The sequence below is a fragment of the Chiloscyllium plagiosum genome, chromosome 1, assembly GCF_004010195.1.
Source record: "Chiloscyllium plagiosum isolate BGI_BamShark_2017 chromosome 1, ASM401019v2, whole genome shotgun sequence".
NCBI lineage: Eukaryota > Metazoa > Chordata > Chondrichthyes > Orectolobiformes > Hemiscylliidae > Chiloscyllium > Chiloscyllium plagiosum.
The window spans coordinates 23824809-23850519 of record NC_057710.1 but is presented as its reverse complement, the minus strand read 5'-3'; the positions used below and the strand labels follow the sequence as shown (position 1 = coordinate 23850519).

Genomic DNA, 25711 nt, shown 5'->3' with positions numbered 1-25711 from the left:
GATAGAGTTTATAGGTTTGAGAGGCTAATGTGCTCAGCGTAAAATTGATTGGAACATAGTGACAGGATCAAACAGAGACAGCATGAATTTATAAAACAGAAATTGTGCTTGTCAATTCTACTGGAATATTTCCAGGATGTAACTGGTAGAGTTGATAAGGGGGGTCCAGTGAATGTAATTTATTAGACTTTCTGAAGGCTTTTGGTAAGATCCCCAAATAAAAATTAGCATATAAAATTACAGATTTAGGTAGTGTACTAACATGGATAGAGTACTGGTTAGCACACAGGAAACAAAGAGGAGGAATAAATGGGTTTTTTTCCAATGGCAAGCAATGACGAGTGTGAAAGTGCAGGGATCAGTGTTTGGGTCCCTGTTCTTCACAATATACATTAATGATTTAGATGAAGGGAATCAATGTAATGTCTCCATGTTTGTAGATGACACAAGACTGGGTGGGAGGGTAAGGCATGAGGAGGATGCAGAGATGGCAAATGAGGTATAATATGAATAAATGTAAGATAGAATCATAGAATCATGATAGTGTGGAAACAAGCCACTCAGCCCAACAAGTCCACACTGACCCTCCGAACGGCATCCCACCCAGACCCCTATCCTATCCCTGTAACCCTGCATTTCTCATGGCCAATGCACCTAATCTACACATTCCTGAACACTGTGGGCAATTTAGCATGGTCAATCTACCTAACCTGCACATCTTTGGACGATGGGAGTAAACCATGCACCTGGAGGAAAACCACGTTGACACGGAGAGAACATGTACACTCCACATGGACAGTCGCCCGAGGTTGGAATCAAACCTAGGTCCCTGGTGCTGATGAGGCAGCAGTGCTGACTACTGAGCCACCGTGCAAATCACTTTGGTAGCAAAACCCAGAAGGCAAATTATTATGTGAAAGGCTATTGATTGGGAAAGGAGAAAGTACAGTGAGTCCTGGGTGTCCTTGTACACCAGCAAGCTTGCAGGGGAAGCAGGCAGTGAAGAAGGCCAATGGTATGTTATTTCATGTAAATATAGTCATAGAGTCATACTGCATGGGAACCAGACCCTTTGTTCCAATAAGTTCGAAGTAATTATGTTTAGGTTTGTCACCAGCCCAGTTGGGCAATCTCACCTTAGGAGCCGATTTTGGTTCCTTCATACATCCTGCACCAATGGCCATAATTCACAATACAGGTCATTCTGCTTTAATGTGATAGCTGTGTTCCTTTGCAACCTTGTGCTATAGAAAATTGCGCTATGGAAAACAGCTATGGTGAATTGCGCTGTACAAGATCGCTAATAGAAAATTGCTACACCCATTCAGGAGAAAGTTTGTGTTATCCAAACAACGCCCACAATTCGTCAATCGTGTTAGAGCCAATTTGCACGGACAAATCGCACGTTATAACAGAACGACCTTTATTCTTTAACTATGGCAATACAGGAGCATAGAACTGCTTCAGCACAGAAAAAGGCCATTTGGCCACAGCTCCTACACTGACTATCCAGAGGACCAATTTATCTAGTGCTACTCCCCAACCTTCTGTCCATATCTGGGGCATATTCATTGTTTTCAGATTATTGTCCAATTCCTTCTAAAGTATCTACACCAGATCTGAACCATTTACTGTGTGAACGAGTCTCTTTTCAGTTCTTTATTGCTCCTTTGGCCAATTTCCTTAAATGTGTGCCCTCTAAATTTTTGACCTTCCACCAATTCTTATGGTCTTCTAAACTGTTTTTCCCTATCTACTCCATCTAGGATTTGGAACACTTCAACCAAATCTGCTCTCAACTTCCATTTCTGTGAGGGAATAGTCACAACTTCTCCAAACTATCTATATAACTGAAGTCCCTCTGTCCTGAAATCTTCTCATAAATGTTTCTGCACTTTTTTTCTTAATTCCTTCACATCTTTCTGAAATCTTATCAAGAACGGGACATAATTCTCCAGTTGAGGCTGAGTCAGTGTTCCATACTAGTCTAGTATGACTGTCTTGTCTTTGTATGTCATTCCAACTACAAAATGCCTTAGCAACTTGCTATGGCTTCTTCGACAGCACCTTCCAAAATCTGCGATATGTCTATGAGCAAAGGAGTAGCAGATGCATGGGAAGAGCATCTCATATAGGTTCCCCTTCAAGCCGCAATCTATCCTCAGTAAGAACAATAATATCATTCCTTCAATGATGCTGAGTCAATGATGCTGGAACTGTCTTCGTAATAACATTGTGGGGATACCGAAGCACCTGGACAGCAGCGATTCAAGAAGACAACTCACCACCATCCTCTCAAAGGCAACTCGGGAAGAGCACTAAATGCTGTCCTTGCCAAAAAATTCTTAAATCCAATAAAGTAATTTAAAAATTTCACTATTCAAAGTTTAAATTTCATGTCAGCATTCCACCAAGATGATATCCTCACCTTGACAATTCATTGTCTTGCTAATTTGCAGCTAAGGATTCTCCAGATTACTGCTAGAAGGGATGCATAGCTAAGCCATGGGAGGAATAGTTCTGTAAGGTGAGTTGGAAGCAGGAACTTGCTTCATAGCACTTTAATATTGCACCTGGTACCTCCTGCCCTTCACAACCCCCACCTTATCCTAGTAAGTATCCCAACTGCTGCCTTATGTCCGTGTGTTCCTGCAGGTGAAATAGTCTTTAGTGAAGCCCTCACAGATGCCAAAATTTGTAGGATTTCAGCCAAGAGCATCTCAGCATTCAGTTCAGAGGAAAGAGCAGTTCAATGTTTGTCCTGCTTATAGCACAGGAGCTGCAGGATATAGAAATGCTAAGGAAACACAGAGTAAAGATTTGTAATTGCACAAAGATACATTACACAATGTTAGAGTGTTAAATTTCTGTTTTGTTTGGAGTGCATAAATATTATTTGTTTCCACTAGATCACAGAACATGCAACATAGAACAGTACAGCACAGGAATGGGCCCTTCGGCCCATGACGTCATGCTGAGCATGATGCCAAATTAAACTGATCCCTTCTGTCTGCCCTTGGTCCATATCCCTCCATTCCTTGCATATTCGTGTGCTTATCCAAAAGCCTCTTAAACACCCCTACTGTATATGCCTCTACCACCACTCTTGGCAAAGCATTCCAGACTCCTACCAGCTTTGTGTAAAAAAAACTTGTCCCTCACATCACAATCCAGGAAGATACCGACAATGAGTCTGACATCGGTGGTTGACAAGCTATTGGAGAGAATTCTTAGGGATAGAACTTATACACATTCGGAAAAGCATGGCCTAATTAGGGACAGTTAGCATGGCTTTGAGCAGGGCAGGTCATGTCTTACTAATCTGATTGAAGTTTTCGAGAACATGATGAAGATGATTGATGAGGGTAGAGCAGTTGTTGTTTACATGGATTTTAGTAAGGCTTTCGACCAAGTTCCTCATGGTAGGCTCATCCAGAAGATTAAGATGCATGGCTTCCATAGTGACTTGGCCACGTGGATTCAGAACTACTTTGCCCATAGAAGACAGAGGGCAGTCGTGGAAAGGTGATCTTCTGGATGGAGATCTGTGACTAATGGTGCTCCGCAGGGATATATACTGGGACCTCTGCTGACTTGCATGAAAATCTAGATAGGTGGGTTAGTGAGTTTGCAGATGAATCAGAGATTGGTGGAGATGTGGATAGTGTAGAAGGATACCAAGGGATATAGATCAGTTGCAGATATAGGCGGAGAAATGACAGATGGAGTTAAATCCGCTAAGTGTGGGGTGCTGCACTTTGGGAGATCAACTATTTAGGAAAAGTACTGTATACAGTTAATGGCAGGACCCTGAACAACATTGCTTTACAAAAGGATCTTGGGTTTCAGGTCCATAGTTCCCTGAAAGTGGCCACATAAGTAGATAGGATGGTAAAGGCAGCCTAAGGCATGCTTGCCTTTATTGGTTGAGGAATTGAGTTCAAGAGTCAGGATGTCATGCTTTATAAGATTTTCGTTGATTCAGACTTAGAATATTGCGTTCAATTCTGTTTGCCACATTAAAGGAAGGATGTGGAAGCTTTGGAGAGGGTGCAGAAGAGGTCCAGAATTCTCACAATCTACTCTGTCTGTCTATCCCTCTCATAATTTTGTATCTCTCATTCAGACCACCACCAACACCTCCCCCGCCCCCCTCCCCCACCCCAGCCTCCTCTATTCCAAGGAAAACAAACCCTATCCAAACTTTCAATCCCAGGCAACATCCTGATGAATCTCCTCTGCATTCTCTCTAGTGCAATTGTGTCTTCCAATAGTGTGGTGACCAGAAAAGCACAGTATTCCATCTGTGGCTTGGCCAATGTTTTATAAAGCTGTAACAAGACTTCCTTGCTCCTATATTCTATATCCTAGGTAATGACGGTAAGTATCCTTTATGCCTTCTTCACCACCCTGTCTACCTGTGCTGTCATCTTCAGGGATCTATGGAATTGTACACCAAGGGCATTTTGTTCTTCAATACTCCCTAGGGATGTACCATTCATTGTGTATCTCCTTCCCCTATTAGACCTCCCAAAGTGCATCACCTCATACTTATCGGGTTTAAATTCCATCTGCCATTGCTCTGCCCGATTTACCAGCTGATCAATATCAGACCATAACCTGAGACCATCTTCCACATGAACAATAACATTACTTTTCATGTCACCTGCAAACTTATCAATTATTCCTTCGACATTCACATCCAAATTATTAATGTACACAACAAACAGCAAAGGTCCCAGCACCAATCCCTGTGATACACTGCTGGTCACATGCTCCAATTACAAAAACATGCCTCCACTGTCGCCCCCCTGCCTCACATTTGTAAGCCAATTTTGGATCCGGTTTGCCAACTTCCCTTGGATCCCATGGGCTCTTATCTTTTGGACCAAAAGTCCATGTGGGACCTTGTCAAAGGCCTTGCTGAAGTATATGTAAACCATATCAAGTGCACTACCTTCATCAAAATATTTCAAAGAACTCAATTAAATTAGTAAGAATCTCCCTGAAACAAATCCGTGCTCACTATCCCTGATCAATCTTGTACTTCCTAAGTTTTGATTAATCCTGTCCCTCAGCATTTTTTCCAATAATTTCCCTACCACTGACATTTGACTAACTGGTCTGTAATTATCTGGTTTATCTCTGCTTCCCTTCTTGTACAAAAGAACAACATTAGCTATCCTCCAGTTATGTGCCACTAAATAACTGCAGCCAATGAATTTTTAACTATCCCCTTCAGGGCCCCAGCAATCTCTTCTTTTGCCTCTCATAGCATCATGGGACATATATCATTCAGCCCTGGGATTTATAGAGTCATATGGATGTACAGCATGGAAACAACCCTTCGGTCCAACACATCCACGCCGACCAGATATCTTAAATTACGCTAGTCTCATTTGCAAATATTTGCCACATGTCCCTCTAAACCTTTCCTAATCATATACCCATATGGATGCCTTTTAATGTTGCAATTGTACCAGCCTCCACCATTTCCTCTGGCAGCTCATTCCATACATGCACCACCCTCTGCATGAAAAAGTTGCCCCTTAGGTCCCTTTTAAATCTTTCCCCTCTCACCCTAAACGTATGCCTGCTAGTTCTGGACACCACCTCTCCCTACACACAGGGAAAAGACCTTGAATGTTTACCCTATCTGTGCCCCTCATGATTTTATAAACCTCTGTAAAAGTCCCTCCTCAGCCTCCAACACTCCAGGGAAAAACAGCCCCAGCCTATTCAGCCTCTCCCTATAGCTCAAAACCTTAGGTAAATATAATCTCCCCTTTAAAACTCTTCCTAACCAACTCACCTTTCTCTTCCATGGAACTACTAATTGGATGCCAAATGATTGTCTCTAGAAGCTTCCCAATCCTGAATTTAAATCGATTGGTCTGTACTTATTGGGCTTATCCCACCAACCTTTCTTTGAATAAGTCCGTAATCTGCATCTGCCTTCCTTGGCTTGCTCCTAATCTGACACCCCTGCTGTATGCTGGCTAAAACATCTCATACCTCCTCCTTATTAATGATAAGGTGCACTAGAACCTCACTATCCCAACTGAAATTCCTAGTTACAATGTCTTTCTCCACTGGGAATATGGATGAGAAGTATCCATTTAGGACGTCGCCCACATCCTGTGACTCCGTGCACAGGCTGCCCCTCCTCTTGTTGCTCCTGAAAGCCTTCCTCCACAGGTCAATTACCCCACCGAACGGACAATTCTTCATCACTGACTACAGGTTTTAGCCTCGATGATCAGAGCAGTATTCCATTTCTCTTTTGAATGTTGTGAAACCTCAAGGCAAAGGGTCTCTTTCTCTCTCGCTATCTCTTTCTCTCTCTCTCTCTCTCTCTCTCTCTCACATCACTTCACCTGACATACCCAATTCTGGTGACAGTCATCACCACCAGCTGATTTGTCAACTTGAACATGTGTAGGTTCGGTGGATTGGCCATGCTAAATTGTCCAAAGTGTCCAGGGACATGCAGGCTAGGTGGATGAGCCATGGGGAATGCTGGGTTACAGGGATAGGATGAGGGTTGGGTGTGGATGGAATTCACTTCGAAGGATCAATGCGGAATCGATGGGCCAAACGGCCTGCTTCCATGCTGTAGGGAGTCTATGATGATGAACTTCTTTTAGCCCAGGATTAAAGAGGCCTGTTATAGCACTAACACTGTCAGTTCAGTTGAGGTGAGTGAGTAACCTGGTCAGTGCAAGGCAGTGCTACACTAAATCACTCACTTACCCCTCCAACCACCAGCTTTGAAAAACACTCACTTACCCCTCCAACCACCAGCTTTGAAAATCACTCACTTACCCCTCCAACCACCAGCTTTGAAAAACTTTGAGAAACAAGGCAGTCACTTAGGATGATTTCCAGCATCTGCAGTCCTCACTTTTGCCTGTGCTAGTTAGTTGTTAGCTCAGCTCATTCGTCATTGGATTTCTTTCTTACAGTCTATTTTTCCCCTAAAATCTGTGCATTATGAAACCCTGTCAAACTGATGCAGCCACTGTTCATTGGTGCTGGTGCATGGCGGCACAGAGGTGATGCCACTACCTTCCTCTATTTCACAATGATCAATGCTTAGATTCGTTGTGTTGAGCTCGCAAGTATATTTGAAGTGGGCTTTGAGCATCCTCCTGATTATTAAAACACAAGCTTAGCACAATCAAACCTGCATTATCTGATAATTGCTCAGTTGTACAGAACTTATATATTGCTAAGTCAAAGCTTTTTGATCAGCACTCATCAGGACAGAAACTCAACTAAAGCCAACTTTAGTAAGGGAACAATTTAAATAGCATGAGAAAACAGTGCTGATCGAATTGATTGATTGAATCAATCAGCAAAACTCTAAGATGATTGGAAAAGGATCTAGGATGGGCTGTGTAAGGAGAACATTTTCCTGCAGCAAATTGTGAGTCTGAATTTGATGGTCAGTGGCAAAACATCTCTGATGCTTACAGAGATTTAACACATTCTTATGATATGTTCTCTTTCCCTGATGGTCGCTACGTCAGGAACGAAAACATTTGCAAGGTAAGGGCAAAGATCTGGGGAGTGCATTGGTTTGGATTTTTTTTTAACACAGTGGGTCAAATGGCCTCCTTCTGTGCTGCTTGTTTCCTTAATTTTAGTGATGTGAATGGAAAAAATACAGCAACGAATTATGCAAAATGAAACAATAAGATTAAATTTACAATGCACAGATAATTATCACGTGCTTTGTCAGGGTTTCAATACTGGCAGAAGGAATAAAATCCAGTGATGGTGATCATGAAACTGCCAGATTTTGTAAAAACCCACAGGTAGTGATCCTTTAGGAAAATAAATATAGTCTCAGGACTTGTCTAATTGTCAATGGTTGAGGACAGCTCATAGGTGAGCCTTAATAAAAGATCTTATATATAGAATATAATAAAGTCATATCTCACATAACATGAGGTGATTAGTTACATGTTATATCGATTAGTTAGCTATAACTAGTTGCAACTATTTGGAGCTAGAGCTGACCCATCTGTCTCCACTGGGATCTCATGCTGAAGTGCCTTATTCTCTAGAACCCAATACAACTTCAACACAAACTCCTTTAAAACCATTACCTTTTACAGAATACCCACATCAAATCAACTCATGTCGAAACAAATATTGGCATCTACTGTGGGAATTATCATTGCTGCAAGACAAACAATAATAACTTACATATTCTTTGACATTCTTTGTTTTCACAGCCTTGTAAGATGAATACGCTGGATAAAGTGTGCCAAAAATCAGCCTGGAAAAGGAAACTTCAGTTAGGATAATCTACATAATGCATCTCAAAAGTAACTTCGGAGTGAAGGCAGCCACAAAAAGTGCAGCCTTAAAAAAAGGCATTTTAGTATCAGTACTCTTTATATTGTTTTAAGTCAGATGGATGCGTGAAAATTATAGATCATTGTGTTTAAGTCTTTGTATAAGTTTTTATCACCGCAAGTAATTTCTGTTTGTCTGTTATGTGCACAGTCTCCAGACAGTGATACATAAGAACTAGGAGAAGGAGTAGGCAATTCAGCCCCTCAAACCTCCTCTGCCATTTAATACAATCATGGCCGATCTCATCTCAACTTGAATTCTATTTTCCTTTCTGCTCTCCATAACCCTTACATTATTAATTAGAAATCTGTCTATCTCCTTCTTGAATTTACTCAATGTCCCAGCTCCCTCTGCATTCTGAGGTAGTGAATTCCACAGATTCATGACCCTTTGGGAGAAGTAATTCCTCCTCATCTCTTTTAAAACATCCGAAGTGGCTTCACAGAAGTTTTACTGAATAAAATTGTGTAAGTAAAATTAGCTTTAAGAAGTACTATAATGGAGAGGTTTTATGGAACTAATTCCAGAGCTAAGGTACCAGTCAGCTGAATGATTGGCTGCCAGTGGAGGAATGCAGAGATGAGAGAGGGTTGAAAAGCTGGAAGCAGTTACACAGATTGCAAAGGGTTGAGGCTATGCAACAATTTAAGATGAAAATTCTGGAGAACTTCAGCTCAGTAGTATGCACGGGGCTAGCTTAATGTGTAGATCTATTGTGTAACAGGACCAGTAAACTGAAGTGGGAAGCACGGTTAATTATACCCCTAACAGTAGCAAAACTATAACCCTAACTCTCGAGCAAAAACAAAATACTGTGGATGCTGGAAATCTGAATTTAAAAACAGCAAGTCCTGGAGAAACTCAGCAGGTCTGGCAGATTCTGTGGAGAGACAAACAGTTAATGTTTCAAGTCCACTATAACTCTTCACTTCAAAAAATTAAATCTGTCTCTCTCTCTCTCCCCACAGATGCTGTCAGACCTGTTGAGTATCTCCAGCACTTTCTGTTTTATTCCTAACATGAGGAACAATGGATTCTAGGTGTCATCCATGACTCACATTAGTCCTTTGGCCTCTGAGGCAGAGATCTGAATTTTCATCATGGAGATGGGTAACAGGTTTGTTTTCAAATCATAGTCCTGCCTCAGGTAAAAACTTATAAGTCAAGATTTTAATTGTTGATTAAAAACATCTAAGAATTTACTTGGCATGAACATGGGCTCCCTGGTCAATTGAGGTCCATACACAGGCCTCCAGCTTTAGAGGAGCAGTAGAGATATTTGTTAGACCTTAGCTGGAGTACTGTGTACAGTTGTTGGTGCCACATATGGTAAAGATGAGAGACATTGGTGAGAATGAACAGGTGATTTACAAAAGTGACTCTCGTGATGAGAAACTTCAGTTATAAGGATAAGAACATAAGAAATAGGAGCAGGAGTAGGCCATCTGGCCCATTGAGTCTGCTCTGTAAATAGATTATAGAGGTTCGGAACGTTCTTGTCAAAAGAAGAAGGCTAAGAGAAGATCTAAAATAAGTTTTCACAATCATAAGGTGGCTTGATAGACCAGATAGGGAGAAACTGTTCCTGCTTTTAGAAGGATCAAAATTTAAAATAATTTGTAAAGGAAACAAATGTAATGCTAGAATAAACTTTTTCACACGGTGAGTGGTTCAGGTTTGGTATGCACTGCCTGAAAGTGTTGCAGAGGCAGGGTTCAACTCAGGAATTCAAATGGGTATTTAAATAGAAACACCATGTAAGGATAAAGGGAAAGGCATGAGGATGGCACTAAGTCATGATGTTCATATGAAGAGCTAGTGCAGACATGATGGACCAAATGGCTAGCTTCTGTGCCATAACATTGCTGTGATTCTGAGCACCATTACAGGGTAATTCAATGTGAAGGCCCACCAACATGGAGGTTTCCTTCCAGCCAACTTCTTAAAAACTTTAATTTAGAAAAGAAAGAAAAAGTCAATAAAGTAGTGATCAGGAGGGGCATGGAACAACTCTGAGATTGTTTTTGGCTGAAAGCCCACCCAGTGTTTCAACTTGTACATTGTTTTATTTTCTGGGCAAGAAAAAGTCTGGAGAAAACTAATCTGGCTTTATCTTTAGGTTTTATGGGAACCCATGATTCACTAAAAGTAATTTCACTTAATGTAGTGATCCTCAGGAACAGAAACACAATGTTAAATAAGGATTATGCTGTTATTTGAGCACACAGGGTAGATCAGGGGGCCTACTGGACAACGGTGTTCACCTTTGAGTTTCACAGATATGATCATCATCAGCAAAGTACACTTCTGCAAATCCCCCCTGCCTTGAGTCACAACAATCCTGCTGGTGTCATTTTCCAACGTTCCTTTTCAAGCAACTAATCAATAACAGTTTGGCTTACAGTTTGGGTACTTCTGGAATAACATCCACCTCTTCAGGATTTCTAAGCTATTCACACAGCTTTCTAGGATTTAGATTTTTTTAACCAGCTTGCAGAATTCCTCTTTCCTGATGAACAGAAAAAACTAACATTTTCCCGAGTGATCTGCTTCTTCTCACAAGAATTCTCTGCGTTCATCTTTCTGTCTCTGACTCCATTCCTCTGCCTATAACTGTGCATTGATCAACTTTACCCTCTAGCTACCTGTGCATGTAGCTCTCCTTCATATCAGCAGCTATCATTTGTGTTAAGCCATACAGCAAGCATATAGAGTCACAGAGTCCTAGAAATGTACAGCACGGAAACAGACTTCTTAACATTCTTCCTGTTGGTATTGCTTTCAGGTCATGGGTCACCCGGTTACATGGATTTTTGTAATTAACGTAACCTCCTGAAAGTCACGATCAACCATTCTTAGAAGCAATTAATGATTTTACAGATCTTTTAAATGAATTATAGGTTTTCAGGTCACCGAACCCCAAACATTAACCTCTGATTTATCTCCATAGATGCTCTTACACCTACTGAGCTTTTTCAGCAATTTCTGGTTTTGGTTCTGGTTTAAAGCATCTGCAGTTCTTTTGGTTTTTATAATTTTTTCTTGTTGTACTGCTTCTGAGCCAAATGTTGTCAGAGCTACTGATGTATAGATCAATTTTATTTTTCTTCCCAGACCTTGTATAATTCAATCAGAGGGTAGTGCCCACTCTTAGGATAGAGCAAAGCTGAAGAATGAAGCAAAGTCTGAGGCTGGAGTGTGGTCTGAGAGGGGGGGGACCATAGCCTGAGGATATCATATGACCACAAGATGATCATTAAATTTGAAGGCCATATTAACAGGACCAGAATGGTGCCCATTCTACCTTAGATTAGCCTGGAAGTGAATGTGTCTAAAAACTTTGAAGAACAGGTGAAGCTAGCTTTCTCATGTTGACTTTTTAAAAAGAAAATAATTATAGGATGTGGGTGTCATGGCCAGGCCAGCACTTGTAGCCCATCCTAATTGCCCAGAGGGCAGTTAAGAGTCCACCACATTTCTGGGTCTGCAGTCATATGTAGGCCAGACTTGGTAAGAATGGCAGATTTCCTTCTCTAAAGGACATTAGTGAACCAGATGGATTTTTCCATCTGCAATCAGCAATGGTTTTAATTAACTTCAGTTGATGGGACTTGAACCCATCTCCCAGAACACTAGCTTAGGTCTCTGGTTTACTAGCCCAGTGACAGCACAACTATGCCACAGGCTCCACTCCAAAACACTGATATGTTACAGTAAATTCATAAGTGGTATTCTTCATTAACAGAATGTTGCTGTTAAGCCAAAAAGACAGCTTACCTACTGCATGAATGAGCAATGTAATCTATGAGTTCCAGTGTCAGCATGATACCAAATACATAGGCCATATGTCTAAATGATGGGTAGACCGTATCAAAAAACATGTCCTGTTGACCATTCACAGTGGGTAACATGCCGATCATGGTAAACCAGTCCTTGTTTGCATGCCTCAGATTAGTATGTCCACCATTAGATTCTTTGTGCTTTTGGACATTATTTATTAAATCATCCAGACTATGCTAAGGTTTTTAATTGATTATCACTGTAATGCATTTGTGGATTTTAGAAACTACTTATACTAATATACAGGGTAATATCTAGGCAAAAGGTACTTGGACATATGGTTCACCTTTACATAAAAACGGATCATGGAGACTGCCATTCACTGGATCATGACAACACCTTGATTTATCAGCATCTACTTTCCTGGTCTGAGTATGAAAATTGACAATTAACTGTCTTCATGTCTCCTTTTAGCAACATTTAAGTTCTTTACTACTGAGCAATTATTTACAGTACAAGGTCTGATTTGTTAAATTTAAATCACGCAATCTGAACAAAAGATAATTTCTTTACTGCTGTTTCAAAGTGGTGAACTTTGAGTGGAAAACAACATCCCGGTAAAGGTATATGTCAGTTAGCACACTGCTTATGAACTATATTTATAGTTGCTATTTCTGTGTCTAAAATTACACATGAGAAATGTTGCCAGTTATTTCATAATGCCATTTATCTGGATATTCAATCTCCCTTCCTGAAGATGCTAAGGGATGACATTGGACACGATATGGGAAAGGAGTCTGGAGTAATCAGACAACAATTCATTTCAATAAGCCACCTTGCTCTCATGCTAACATTTCTGTCCTGGGCTTGCTGCAATGTTCCAAAGACGAGCAACACAAACTTGAGGAACAACACCATTTTGGAACTTTACAGCCTCAAAGTCACATTATTGAATTTCACAACTTTGTAGTCTAACTGTATGATGTCTGCCTGTCCTTCATTATTCTTACATCACCAGCCCCCCAAACCCCCACCTCACCATCGCCCAATAGCTTTGAATTGTTTGTGTCTTGTTTACTTTGCTCCCAGTTGAGAGGACCCATTTCCACCCTTCCACACCTTAATTTACACCCATTTCACATCACTATTTCAATCCTATCAGCAACCCCTTTGCCCTTGCACTGGGCCTCCATATCACCTGTTCCCCTCACTTCTACTCCTTCTCTATCAAAAGTATAAAAAACACCACTTTCCAATCCCTTTCAGTTCTGAGGAAGAGTCATTTTGACTTGATACCCTACCTCTGTTTCTTACTCCACAGATGCTGTCAGACCCGCTGAGTTTCTCTAGCATTTCCTGTGTTTACCCTAATGTTGAACTTTGTCTCAATGAATGGATCTCAGTAAAACCATAGTGTTTTGTTATGTGTTTTTCAAAATTCACTTGTGGGATATGGCCAGCATTTATTGCCCTTCTCTAGCTGTCCTTGAATTGAGTGCCTTGCTATTATAGAGGGCAGTTGAGAGTCAACCACATTGTTGTGGGTCTGGAGTCCCATGTAGGCCAGACCAAGTGAGAATGGCAGATTTCCTTCCCTGCAGCACATTAGTGAACTGGATGAGTCTTTTTTCCCAACAGTCAACAATGGTCATCAGTAGATTCTTAATTCCAGACTTTTTAAAATTCCACCATCTGCCACGATGGGATTCAAACCTGGGGTCCTAGAACATTAGCTGAGTTTCTCGATTAATAATGTAGCAATAATACCACTAGGCCAATGCCTCCTCCGTTGAAATGGACAAAACAGAGTTATACCCCATGAAACTTTCTGCAAGAACTCTTTATTTAGACCATAAGATGTAGGAGCAGCAGGAGGCCTCTCAACCCATTGATTCTGCTCCGCCATTCAATAAGATCATGGCTGATCTGATAATCCTCAACTGCACTTTCCTGCTTTTTCCTTATATGCACTGATTCCCTGACTGATTAAAATTTGTCTATCTCAGCCTTGAATAAATAATACTCAAAATCTCTTTACACTACCTTAGAGCTTCTGCTACCATCCAGCTCTTGTTTCCAAATCATTACATCATTATCATTATGTACGTTTCTGATGTTAATCCCATTACATTCTCCCTGTACAGTAAATCCTTCTTTGGAGTATTATGTCTAATTTTGATCTACCCATCCAACAAAATATAATGTGATTTCAGAGAAGAAAAGTGACAACCAATTCTCAACCCATAGAACACAAAAAATTACAGCACAGTACAGGCCTTCGGCCCTCGTTGTGCTGACTGTGAAACCAATATGAAGCCTATTTAAACTACTCCATTCCATTTTCAACCATATGTCTATCCAATGATCATTTAAATGCTCTTAACATTGGCAAGTCTACTGCTGTTCCAGACAAGCTGTTTCACGCCCCTACTCATCTCTGAATAAAGAAGCTACCTCTTACATCTGACCTATATCTATCACCCCTCAATTTATAGCTATGTCCCCTTGTGCTAACCATCACTATCTGAGAAAAATGGCTCTCCCTGTCCACCCTATCTAACCCTCTGATTATCTTATATGTCTCATTTAAGTCACCCCTCACCTTCTCCTCTCTAACGGAAACAACTTCAAGTCTCTCAGTCATTCCTCATAAAACCTTTGCTCCTTACCAGGCAACATCCTAGTAAATCTCAGCTGAACCCTTTCCAAAGCTTCCACATGCTTCCTATAATGCGGTGACCAGAATGGTATGCAATACTCCAAGTGCGATGCATCAGAGTTTTGTACAGCTGCAACATGACCTTGTGGCTCTGAAACTCAATCCCTCTACCAATAAAAGCTAACACACTGTATGCCTTTTTAACAACCCTATCAACTTCAGTGACAACGTTCATGGATCTATTTACACAGATACCGAGATCCCTCTGCTCATCTACACTACTAAGAACCTTACCATTAACCCAGTACTCTTTATTCTTGTCCGGAAAAGTCCGACCTGCCTAGCTCCTTTTCCACCTATCCACTCCACCCTCTCCTCCCTGACCTATCACCTTTATCTCCTCCCCCACTCACGTATTGTACTCTATGCTCTTCCAGCGCCACTGATCCAGAACCTTATCAAATGCCTTACTGAAATCCCCATACACCACATCAACTGATTTACCTTCATCCACCTGTTTGGTCACCTTTTCAATGAAGTCAATAAGGTTTGTGAGGCATGACCTACCCTTCACAAAATGGTGTTGACTATCCCTAATCAACTTATTTCTTTCTAGATGATTAGAATTCCTATCTCTTATAACCTTTTCCAACACTTTACCCACAACCGAAGTAAGACTCATGGGTCTATAATTACCAGGTTGTCTCTACTCCGCTTTCTTGAATAAGGGCTCAACATTTGCTATCCTCCAATCATCTGGCACTATTCCTGTAGACAATAACGACATAAAGATCAAAGCCAAAGGCTCAGCAATCTCCTCCCTGGCTTCCCAGAGAGTCCCAGGATAAATCCCGTTCAGCCCAGGGGACTTGTCTATTTTCACATTTTCCAGAATTGCTAACATCGCCTCCTTGTGGACCTCAATCCCGTCCAGTCTAATGTCCTGTATCTCAGTATTCTCCTTGACAACATTGTCTTTTTCCTGTGTGAATACTGACAAAAGGTATTTATTAAGAACTTCTCCTACCTCATCTGACTCCACGCACAACTTCCCACTACTATCCTTGATTAGCCCAAACTTACTCCAGTCATTCTTTTATTCCCGATATACCTATAAAAAGCCTTAGGGTTCTTCTTGATCCTATCTGCCAACGACTTCTCATATCCCCTCCTGGGTCTTCTTAGCTCTCTCTTTAGCCTTTTCCTGGCTAACTTGTAAGACCCGAGAACTTTCAGCTAGGAACATGCATTGTTTGTGTAATCAATGGAAATTCACAAAGACTCTGATCCAGATTATCAAAAGTTATCCAGATTATAAACAATGGTTGACATCAGGGAAAATTAATACTTGTTAACTTTGTTTTTTTGACCCCATACTTTAGTGTATGACTCACTGACCGTGCAGTACAGAAAAGCATTGAGTTCTCCATTCTTCTGTCAATCTTCCTACCTCAACCAAAAACCGATTATTTGGATAGTTGAATCATTTACTATCTATAGAAGCATTTTCTGCACAAATCATGTAATTCAATTGCCCAAAAGCATTTTTGAGAAGGAACGTGCTTTGAGACAAGCTGAGGGCATAAAAGTTGCTTTCTACATGCATTTTACTTCATTACGGTTTAAATAAAGAGTTCTAGTAGAAAGTTACATGGATTTCAACAGCATTATATCAGAACAGAGTTATATCTCAAACACACAACAAAATACAGTGGTTCACCTGGGGCTGCTGACAGGATCTGTAGTTGAATAAAACTGCATCAACACTTCCCTCATTTTAATCTCTATTCCAAGAGCAATGAATGCCAAAATTCCATTTACCTTCCTTGGGTCAGGACATACAATTGAGTTAGCAAGCTAATTCTCAGGATATATTTGATTGCAATTGTTATCCAGTGGAGAAAGTGAGGTCTGCAGATGCTGGAGATCAGAGCTGAAAATGTGTTGCTGGAAAAGCGCAGCAGGTCAGGCAGCATCCAGGGAACAGGAGAATCGACGTTTCGGGCATAAGCCCTTCTTCACGAATTGTTATCCAGTGGTCAAGTTTTAAAAAGGAACTGAATGTCTTTCTGTATAGCTCAGTCGTTAAAGGCAATATGTAACTGGGACATATAGCTGGATAGTGGAATACTTTTGCAAAATGTTATTTTTGTCAAGTTTCATGAAGGGGGTCTCTCTAAGTTCTAATGTGCATTCTTGCACTATTGTCCTAAACTCGCCTCATTAATGACCAACTGTCTGGGGCCTCTTCATCTGATTCTCCCTCTCACCATAGCTGGAGGTATCACTACTGATGGTATATCCTGAGATATAGCTGGAACCACATTTAAAAGGTCAAACTCTGTCAATCTGGAACAGCCCTGTCTGCTTCATGCCATTTATCCTGGATTTAGCAGACAGGGGTAATCGGTGCACTGTTTTACATGGAGGCCCTGATAAATGGTGAGTGCAAAAGAGGACAGGGCAAAGAAGGCCAGAGAATGCCAGCCTGGTCTAAGGTTGCCACCTGGGTCAATGGGGTATGAGTTCACTGGAGAAATGAAGCAAGAAGGTCAATCATCATCTCCATTTTGCCTGAAAGATGTGTTGCTGGAAAAGCGCAGCAGGTCAGGCAGCATCCAAGGAGCAGGAGAATCGACATTTCGGGCATAAGCCCTTCTTCAGGAAACTATCCTATCTCCATTTTGCCATCTTGTCCTTTCTATCTCATACTCCCTCGATCTCAGGTACTCTCTCACCATTTCATGTCTCTTCCTTCACTCGTACATACCTACCCAATACCCCCACAACATTAACCCCAACATGGCCTCTAAGCAGTATACTCACTCACTCAAGATACCACCATTCCCCTGACTACACTAGCAATAACTGCTATGCGATTAATTTTCATCCCACTCAATCCCTCCCCCTCTCTCATTCCAGGAGAAAACAATGGGGCAGAAAGTGCTAAGCTGGTTGGTGAGAGTGCCTGACATTTGGCTCCTGACCCCGTACGTGAGGAAACTAACCCATGAACAGATGTATGACCGTGTCTATGTCTCAAGACTGATATTGGAGGCTATGCTTGACAGGTCTTCCTGACTTAAGGATATCTCCCTTGACTTGACTGAAGACTACTCCTAGATTTTGAGACAAGCCCATTTGGGTGAAGTACATGCAGTGTGTTTGTCAATTATACTGCTGACACATGGTGAAGGTGTGAGATTGATATAGCATTGTGCCAAGTCACCACACGTCTACCTCCTTGATTGGTCACTGTTGACGGTCATGACAAGCTCACTGGATTCATATCCGCACTAGACAAGTCAAAACACAAATACTTTGAACTTGTTAGCTCTGGCTCAGGAGGCAAAGTGCCCAAAGGCATGACAAGCTAAGGCAAGGCAGAGATTCTGTGCGCATCCAGGTAGGTGGTAAGTGAGTGAACATTAAGAGAGCAAGACAGCAAGCAGCCTGGTTCAATCCATAAGCTCGACGCCTGTCCCTGTGTGCAAAGTGTACTTGCAACAGAATTCCAAGGTAGTTGCTGGTGCAGCATTAAAATGAAGAAGTGGATTGAAGATGTGGCATGATGGTTTGGAGAGGATGGCCAGTGTCAGATGCCAATGCCATGGATGGAGGGTACATATGGTGTTTGCCCTTGGAGTGTACCCTGAGAGTTTGATGCTGAGTGTCCAACATGGAGGTGTGTGATATGCTATAGTTGCCAGGTAATCATTCTGACTTCCATGTTGGAAATTCTCAGCATCCATCCAGGGGGTGGTAAAATAAGAGGCTTTTTTTTTAATGCATTCATGAGATATTGGCATTGCTGACTATGTCAGCTGATTATTTATTGCCTATCCCAAACTGACCTCAGGAAAGTGCTAGAGAGCTGCCTCTTGAACTATGCGGTCCATGTGTTTCAACCCATTTCGGACTGAGATGAGGAGAAATCTCCTCACCCAGAGAATGGTGAGCCTGTAGAGTTCTTGATGTGGAGGTGCTGGTGTTGGACTAGGTTGGACAAGATAAAAAATCACATGACACCAAGCTTGTGTTTTCAAATAAACCTACTGGACCATAACCTGGTGTCGTATAATTTTTGACCTTGTGGAATTCTCTGCCACAAAAAACAGTTGAGGCCAAAACATTGCATGTTTTCAAGCAGACATTATAAATAGTCCTAAGGCTAAAGGGATCAAAGAGTATGAGGGGAAAGAGGGAGCAGTGTTCGATGAGCAGTTATGATCCTGTCGAATGGAGTAGCATGTTGGAAGGCCCAAAAGGCCTATTCCTCCTTTGCGTCTCTCTGTTTCTATGTTGGTAAACCTATAATGCCATTACAAAAAGCGTTCTGGGATTTTGATAGTGAGGAGCTTGGAGGGGAACTAGCAGGCAGTGATGTTCCCATGTACCTGCTGCCTGTGACCTCCTATAAACAGATTGAGAGTTTGGAAAGTGATATCTAAAGATCTTTAGTGAATTTCTGGAGTGTACCTTGTAGATAGTGCACAATGCAGCTACTGAGCATTGGAGGGAATGTATATTTATAGATATGGTGCCAATGAAGCAAGCTGCTTTGTCCTGGATGGGTCAAGTTTCTTGAGTGTTGTTGGAGCTGCACTAATCCAGGCAAGAGGGGACTATTCCATCACACTTCTTATGTGCCTTTATAGATGGTGGAAATGCTTTGAGGAATCCACTGGTGAGTTACTTTCTGCAGTATTCCTAGCCTCTGATCTGCTCTTGCTTTGACTATTTATACGGCTCGTCCAGTTCAGTTTCTGGTCTCAAGGATGTTAATAGTGGGGCATTCAGTGATGATATCAGTACATGTAAGATATCAGTACATGTAATGAAGTGAGATTAAGAAACAAAGAAACAGGATAATCACTGTTAATAGACATCTCACTGTTCTTCAGCATGAGTCTTGTCCCAACATCCGGTACTTAATTAGAAAATGCAATTTGATGGCATTGAGAAAGGCCTCACTTGATTTCTCTTGCAATTGTCACAAGATTCTCGACATAGCCCACAAGATTTGGTGCTGGGTAGCTTATACCCACAGAAGACCATGGATTAGGTTGATGCACTACAGCTGGTTTATCCTCCAAGCTTTCACTACAGTACATTCTTGTTTTAATGTCTTCTTATTTACATAGGACCTTAGAAAAAGAAGCACATGAACATAAGAATTAGGAGCAGGAGTAGGCAATTCAGTGTCTCAAGCCTGCTCCACTATTCAATACGATCATGGCTGATCCTATCTCGACCTCAACTCCACTTTCCTGCCCACTCCCATAACCTTTCAGCTTGTTACTAATTAAAAATCTGTTTAACTGCTTCTTAAATTTATTCAGTATCCTGGCATCCACTGCAGTTTAAAGTAGTGAATTCCACAGATTCAAGACCCATTAAGAGAATTAATTCCTCTTCATCTCTGTTTTAAATCTGCCATCCTTTAACCTAAAACTGTGGCCTCTCATTCCAGATTGTCCCACGAGGCAACATCCTTTTGACGCCCACATTGTCAATCCCCTTTAACATCTTATATACCTCTTCACATTCTTTTAAATTCTATGGAGTTCAATCTCAACCTCTCTTCAAGCCTTTTGTATTTGGATTTAACCTAGAGAGCATCCTCTAAACTGCCTTCAATGCAATTACATCCATCCTCAAGTCAGGGAACCTAAACTGTATACAATACCCAGGTGTGGTCTAACCAATGCCTTGCACAATTGCATCAAAACGTCCCTAGTTTTAATCTCTATTCCATGAGCAATGAATGCCAAAATTCCATTTACCTTCCTTATTATCTGTAGTACCTGCAAATTTGCTTTCTGCTAGTTATGCATAGGTCACTCAGATGCCTCTGTTTTGAAGCATTTTGAAGTTTATCCCAATTTAAATAAAAAGTTGCCCTTTTATTCTTCTGACCAAAATAAGTAACCTCACATTTATCCACATTAAACTCAGTCTGCTCATTCACCCAATCTATCCACATCCATTTATAAACTTCTTATTCCTCCATTGAAATTTAGTTTCCTACCTAGGGAAAGGAGGGAAGACTGCACAGTTCATCAAGCCCATTCAATACAATCATGGCTGATCTTCAGTTTCGACTGCACTTTCCCACATGCTCTCCATATCCCTTTATTCCCAGAGATTCCAGTGTCATTTTTGACTCAATGCCATTCACTGTTGCATGTTATTGCTTCTGTGAAGTATCTTACAATCATGTACTACATTAAGGGTGCTATATAATTGAAGGTTATTGATGTTGCCATGGTTTCCTTCCTAAATTGAAAAGATGTGGCCATCAACTGGCTCTGGGAGGAAAGAATCAGCAAAGCTCACTTCCGCAGAGCTGAGAGTCGGATTGACACCACAACCTTATTATAGCACAGTAGGTTTGACTGTGCCTATCAGAAACCATACTGATATAGTTTCACAGTGAGACCCAGGAACTCCTCAGCCCTGCCTTCTGGACATGGTAAGATTTAATTGCAGATGGAAGATTCACCCTTCTCACACCCAGCCACCCTAATCAGATTTCTTGTCCTCTCTACTGAGGCAACATCCAGCTGAGTCTCCCCTTAATTTAATGGACATTATGTTGACTACTTCCAGAATTACACCCAGGGCTGAGTGGGAATTATTCAGCCCCGAAGTCCATTCACAGAGCAAGACTCGATCTAAGCACTGTGAAAGCCATTGTGTCAACCTTTTGAACCTAATTTCTCCTTCATTACCAGTATTGTTCTTAAACATTATAAATTAAACACTTGAGCTAAAAGCCCACAATAAATGAAATAATAGATCCAAGAAGCCAAATTCAGTGGGCATTGAATATGTCTGGTTTAAACATCTCTAAATTACACAGAACACTGACATTTTATACTTTGCATTTCTTCTTGTGTCTCTGCATTATATTTGGCTGCGTAAGCAGACTGAAATCCTATTCAAGATCAATGTTCTGTGTAACACAGAGACTCATTGTAAAGCAAAAGCAATCAGTAAATGACCTAACGCAGGCATCCCAACAGAAAGCATCATGCAGTGATGCAAACAGGAAAGGAAACATTACATATGACACACGACAGAAACAGTTGTCTGCACATCTAACGATCTCATCTAATCCAAGTAGACTGGACAGTTCATAACACAACTGTTACTTTGACGAATACATGTAATTTTCTAGTTGTTTGAGACTTTTTTTTAACATGCACCTTTTAACTTCCAGAGTTCTGTTCAATTCCTGCCAGAATTCCCTTACATAGAGTTTCCCAAGTACATTAAAACAAATGTAGGTAGGCCTACATAGACCTCTCCATTATCAGTGAAATGCTGGTGTGTCCAACCTCAAATGGGTTAAAGAGATATGGATCCCAAATAATACTTCTAAATAATCTCCAATTGCTTTTCAGAGTTATCAGATTACAAAGGAATCAGAAGGAAATGTACTTTATCATCTATGTGACATTTATCCTGTATAATCCTTTATAATCACAACCTATACCTTGGAGAAAATGTATTTATGCAACAAATGCGTTAAATCTGAGTCATAGTCATACAGCATGGAAACTGACCCTTTAGTCTAACTAGTCCATGTTCCCAACTAAACTAGTCCCATTTGCCTGCGTTTGGCCCATATCCCACCAAACCTTTTCTATTTATGTACTTATCCAAATATCTTTTAAGTGTTGTAACTATAGGTACATCCCACCACTTCTTCTGGCAGTTCATTCCACATAAGAAACACTCTGTGTGAAAAGGTTGTACCACATATCCTTTTTAAATAATTCTCCTCTCACCTTAAAAATATACCCCCTAGTTTTGAATTTACCTACCCTAGGGAAAAGACATTGGCTATTCACATTACATATGCCCCTTATGATTTTGTAAACCTCTATAAGGTCACCCCTCAACCTCCTATGCTCCAGTTAAAAATACCCCATCCTAACAAGTAGATCTAACTCAAGCATTCCATTCTCAGAGCGACGTAACTGTACACTTTACTCCAGAAGAGGTCTCACCAATGGCCTGTGCAACATGACATCCTAACTCCTATACTCAAAGGTCTCAGCAATGAACACAAGCATATTAAATGCCTCCTTATCCATCCTGTCTATATATGACACAAATTTCAAAGAACTGTGTACCTGAATCCTTAGGTCTCTCTGTTCTACAACACTACAGAGGGCCCTATCATTAACTGTAGATTTTTGAATTGATTTTGCTTTAATTTTGTTTTCTGATGGATACTTACTCTTGGAAGAATGGAACAGTTATGAGAGGATTAATTATCCTTATCACTGATATGATGAACTTTTTTATGCGGACATTATGGCCTTTCTGAGAGTTTCCACTCTCCTTTTGTAAACCACAAGGAATGATATGTGCTTTCCATCTTGGGATATGTCAGTTTGTTTCATGCACTTGATTTCCATTTTTGTTCTTGTCAGTACTTCCCACTTGTTCACTGAAGTTATGTTACTGGATCCTGCATTACTATAGTATTTCCCAAATTAAATAATTTAGAGGGTAGTGGTGGAGGGTTGTTTTTCAGACTGGAGGCCTGTGACCAGTGGAGTGCCACAAGGATCGGTGCTGGGCCCTCTACTTTTTGTCATTTACATAAATGATTTGGAAGCGAGCATAAGAGGTACAGTTAGTAAATTTGCAGATGACACCAAAATTGGAGGTGTAGTGGACACCAAAGAAGGTTACCTCAGATTACAACAGGATCTGGACCAGATGGGCCAATGGACTGAGAAGTGGCAGATGGAGTTTAATTCAGATAAATGCGAGGTGCTGCATTTTGGGAAAGCAAATCTTAGCAGGACTTATACACTTAATGGTAAGGTCCTAGGGAGTGTTGCTGAACAAAGAGACCTTGGAGTGCATGTTCACAGCTCTTTGAAAGTGGAGTCGCAAGTAGATAGGATAGTGAAGAAGGCGTTTGGTATGCTTTCCTTTATTGGTCAGAGTATTGAGTACAGGAGTTGGGAAGTCATGTTGCGGCTGTGCAGGACATTGGTTAGACCACTGTTGGAATATTGCATGTAATTCTGGTCTCCTTCCTATCGGAAAGATGTTGTGAAACTTGAAAGGGTTCGGAAAAGATTTATAAGGATGTTGCCAAGGTTGGAGGATCTGAGCTACAGGGAGAGGCTGAACAGGCTGGGGATGTTTTCCCTAGAGTGTCGGAGGCTGAGGGGTGACCTCATAGAGGTTTACAAAATTATGAGGGGCATGGATAGGGTAAATAGGCAAAGTCTTTTCCCTGGGGTCAGGGACTCCATAGGTTTAGGGTGAGAGGGGAAAGATATAAAAGAGACCTAAGGGGCAACTGTTTCACGCAGAGGGTGGTACGTGTTTGGAATGAGCTGCCAGAGGATGTGGTGGAGGCTGGCAACATTTAAGAGGCATTTGGATGGGTATATGAATAGGAAGGGTTTAGAGGGATATGGGCTGGGTGCTGGCAGGTGGGACTAGATTGGGTTGGGATATCTGGTCAGCATGGATGGGTTGGACCGAAGGGGCTGTTTCCATGCTGTACATCTCTATGACTCTCTATGACTTTGATAAAAGGTGAAATGTTGATGAAACATTTCATCTTGCACTCATCAAGAACAATATAAGTTGCTAAATTGCAAATGAACACAATTTGTACTATGGAAAATTTGATGATTGGTTGGTGAGTCTCAGCAGATTGGAAAACCACAAATAGTAACAGCTAAAATAAAATCCCTACAGTGTGGAAACAGGCCATTGGTCCCAACAAGTCTACACAAACTCACCCCCCTACCCTATAATCCTGCATTTCCCATGGCTAATCAACCTAACCTACACATCCCTGGACAGTATGGGCAATTTAGCATGGCTACTCCAGCTAAACTGAACATCTTTAGACTGTGGGAGGAAACTAGAGCACCCAGAAGTCTGTGCAGATACATGGAGAATGTGCAAACTCCACACAGAAAGCCATACAAGGCTGGAATTGAACACAGGTCCCTGGCGTTTTGAAGCAGCAGTGCTAACTACTGAGTAACCATGCCTCTATTTAAAAAAAAAGGAGTGAGACAAAAAGAAAGAAGCTACAGGTGCATTCGCCTAACATCTGTCACAGGAAATATGTAAGAATCAGGCAGCAGTGGGTCATTTAGAAAATTATCATTTGATCAGGCAAAATCCACAAGGTTTTATGAAGGGGAAATCATGTTTGACAAGTTATTAGAGTCACTTGAGAATTTACAAGCAGTTTGGATAAATCGGAATCAATCGAAGTAATGCATTTGGATTTCCAAATGTTATTCAATAAGGTGTCACATAAAAGGTGAATGCAATGTTGCTTATGGTATTAGAATGATATATTAGCATGGACAGGGGATTGGCTAACTAATAGGAAACAGAGAGACTGGAATAATGGGCCATTTTTCAGATTATGAAATCGTAATTTAGGGGACTAAGTGATCTATATTAGTGATATCGATGAAGGAACCAACTGTATTGTAGCCAGATTTGTTGATGATATAAAAATAGGTATATTAGCAATTTCTGAGGGCGATGCAATGAGTCCTTAAAGTGATGTACGTAAGAATCATAGAGTCATAGAGATGTACAGCATGGAAACAGACCCTTTGGTCCAACCCGTCCATGCCGACCAGTTTTCCAACCCAATCTCGTCCCACCTGCCAGCACCTGGCCCATATCCCTCCAAACCCTCCCTATTCATATATCCATCCAAATGCCTCTTAAATGTTGCAATTGTACCAGCCTCCACCACGTTCTCAGGCAGCTCATTCCATACACGTACCACCCTCTGCGAGAAAAAGTTGCCCCTTAGGTCTCTTTTATATCTTTCCCCTCTCACCCTAAACCTATGCCCTCTAGTTCTGGACTCCCCGACCCCAGGGAAAA

General features: G+C 41.2%; 1 protein-coding gene across 4 annotated transcripts in view; it reads right to left on the bottom strand.

The window, feature by feature from the left end:
* The window catches only part of LOC122557233 (receptor expression-enhancing protein 1-like), a 78866-nt gene that overhangs the window by 39693 nt on the left and 13462 nt on the right, over nucleotides 1-25711 (bottom strand). For all 4 annotated transcript variants that reach the window (XM_043704993.1, XM_043704827.1, XM_043704742.1 and 1 more), the window contains exon 2: nucleotides 8215-8287. In XM_043704993.1, coding sequence (XP_043560928.1) covers nucleotides 8215-8287 — 73 coding nt within the window. The remainder of the gene's footprint in view (nucleotides 1-8214; nucleotides 8288-25711) is intronic.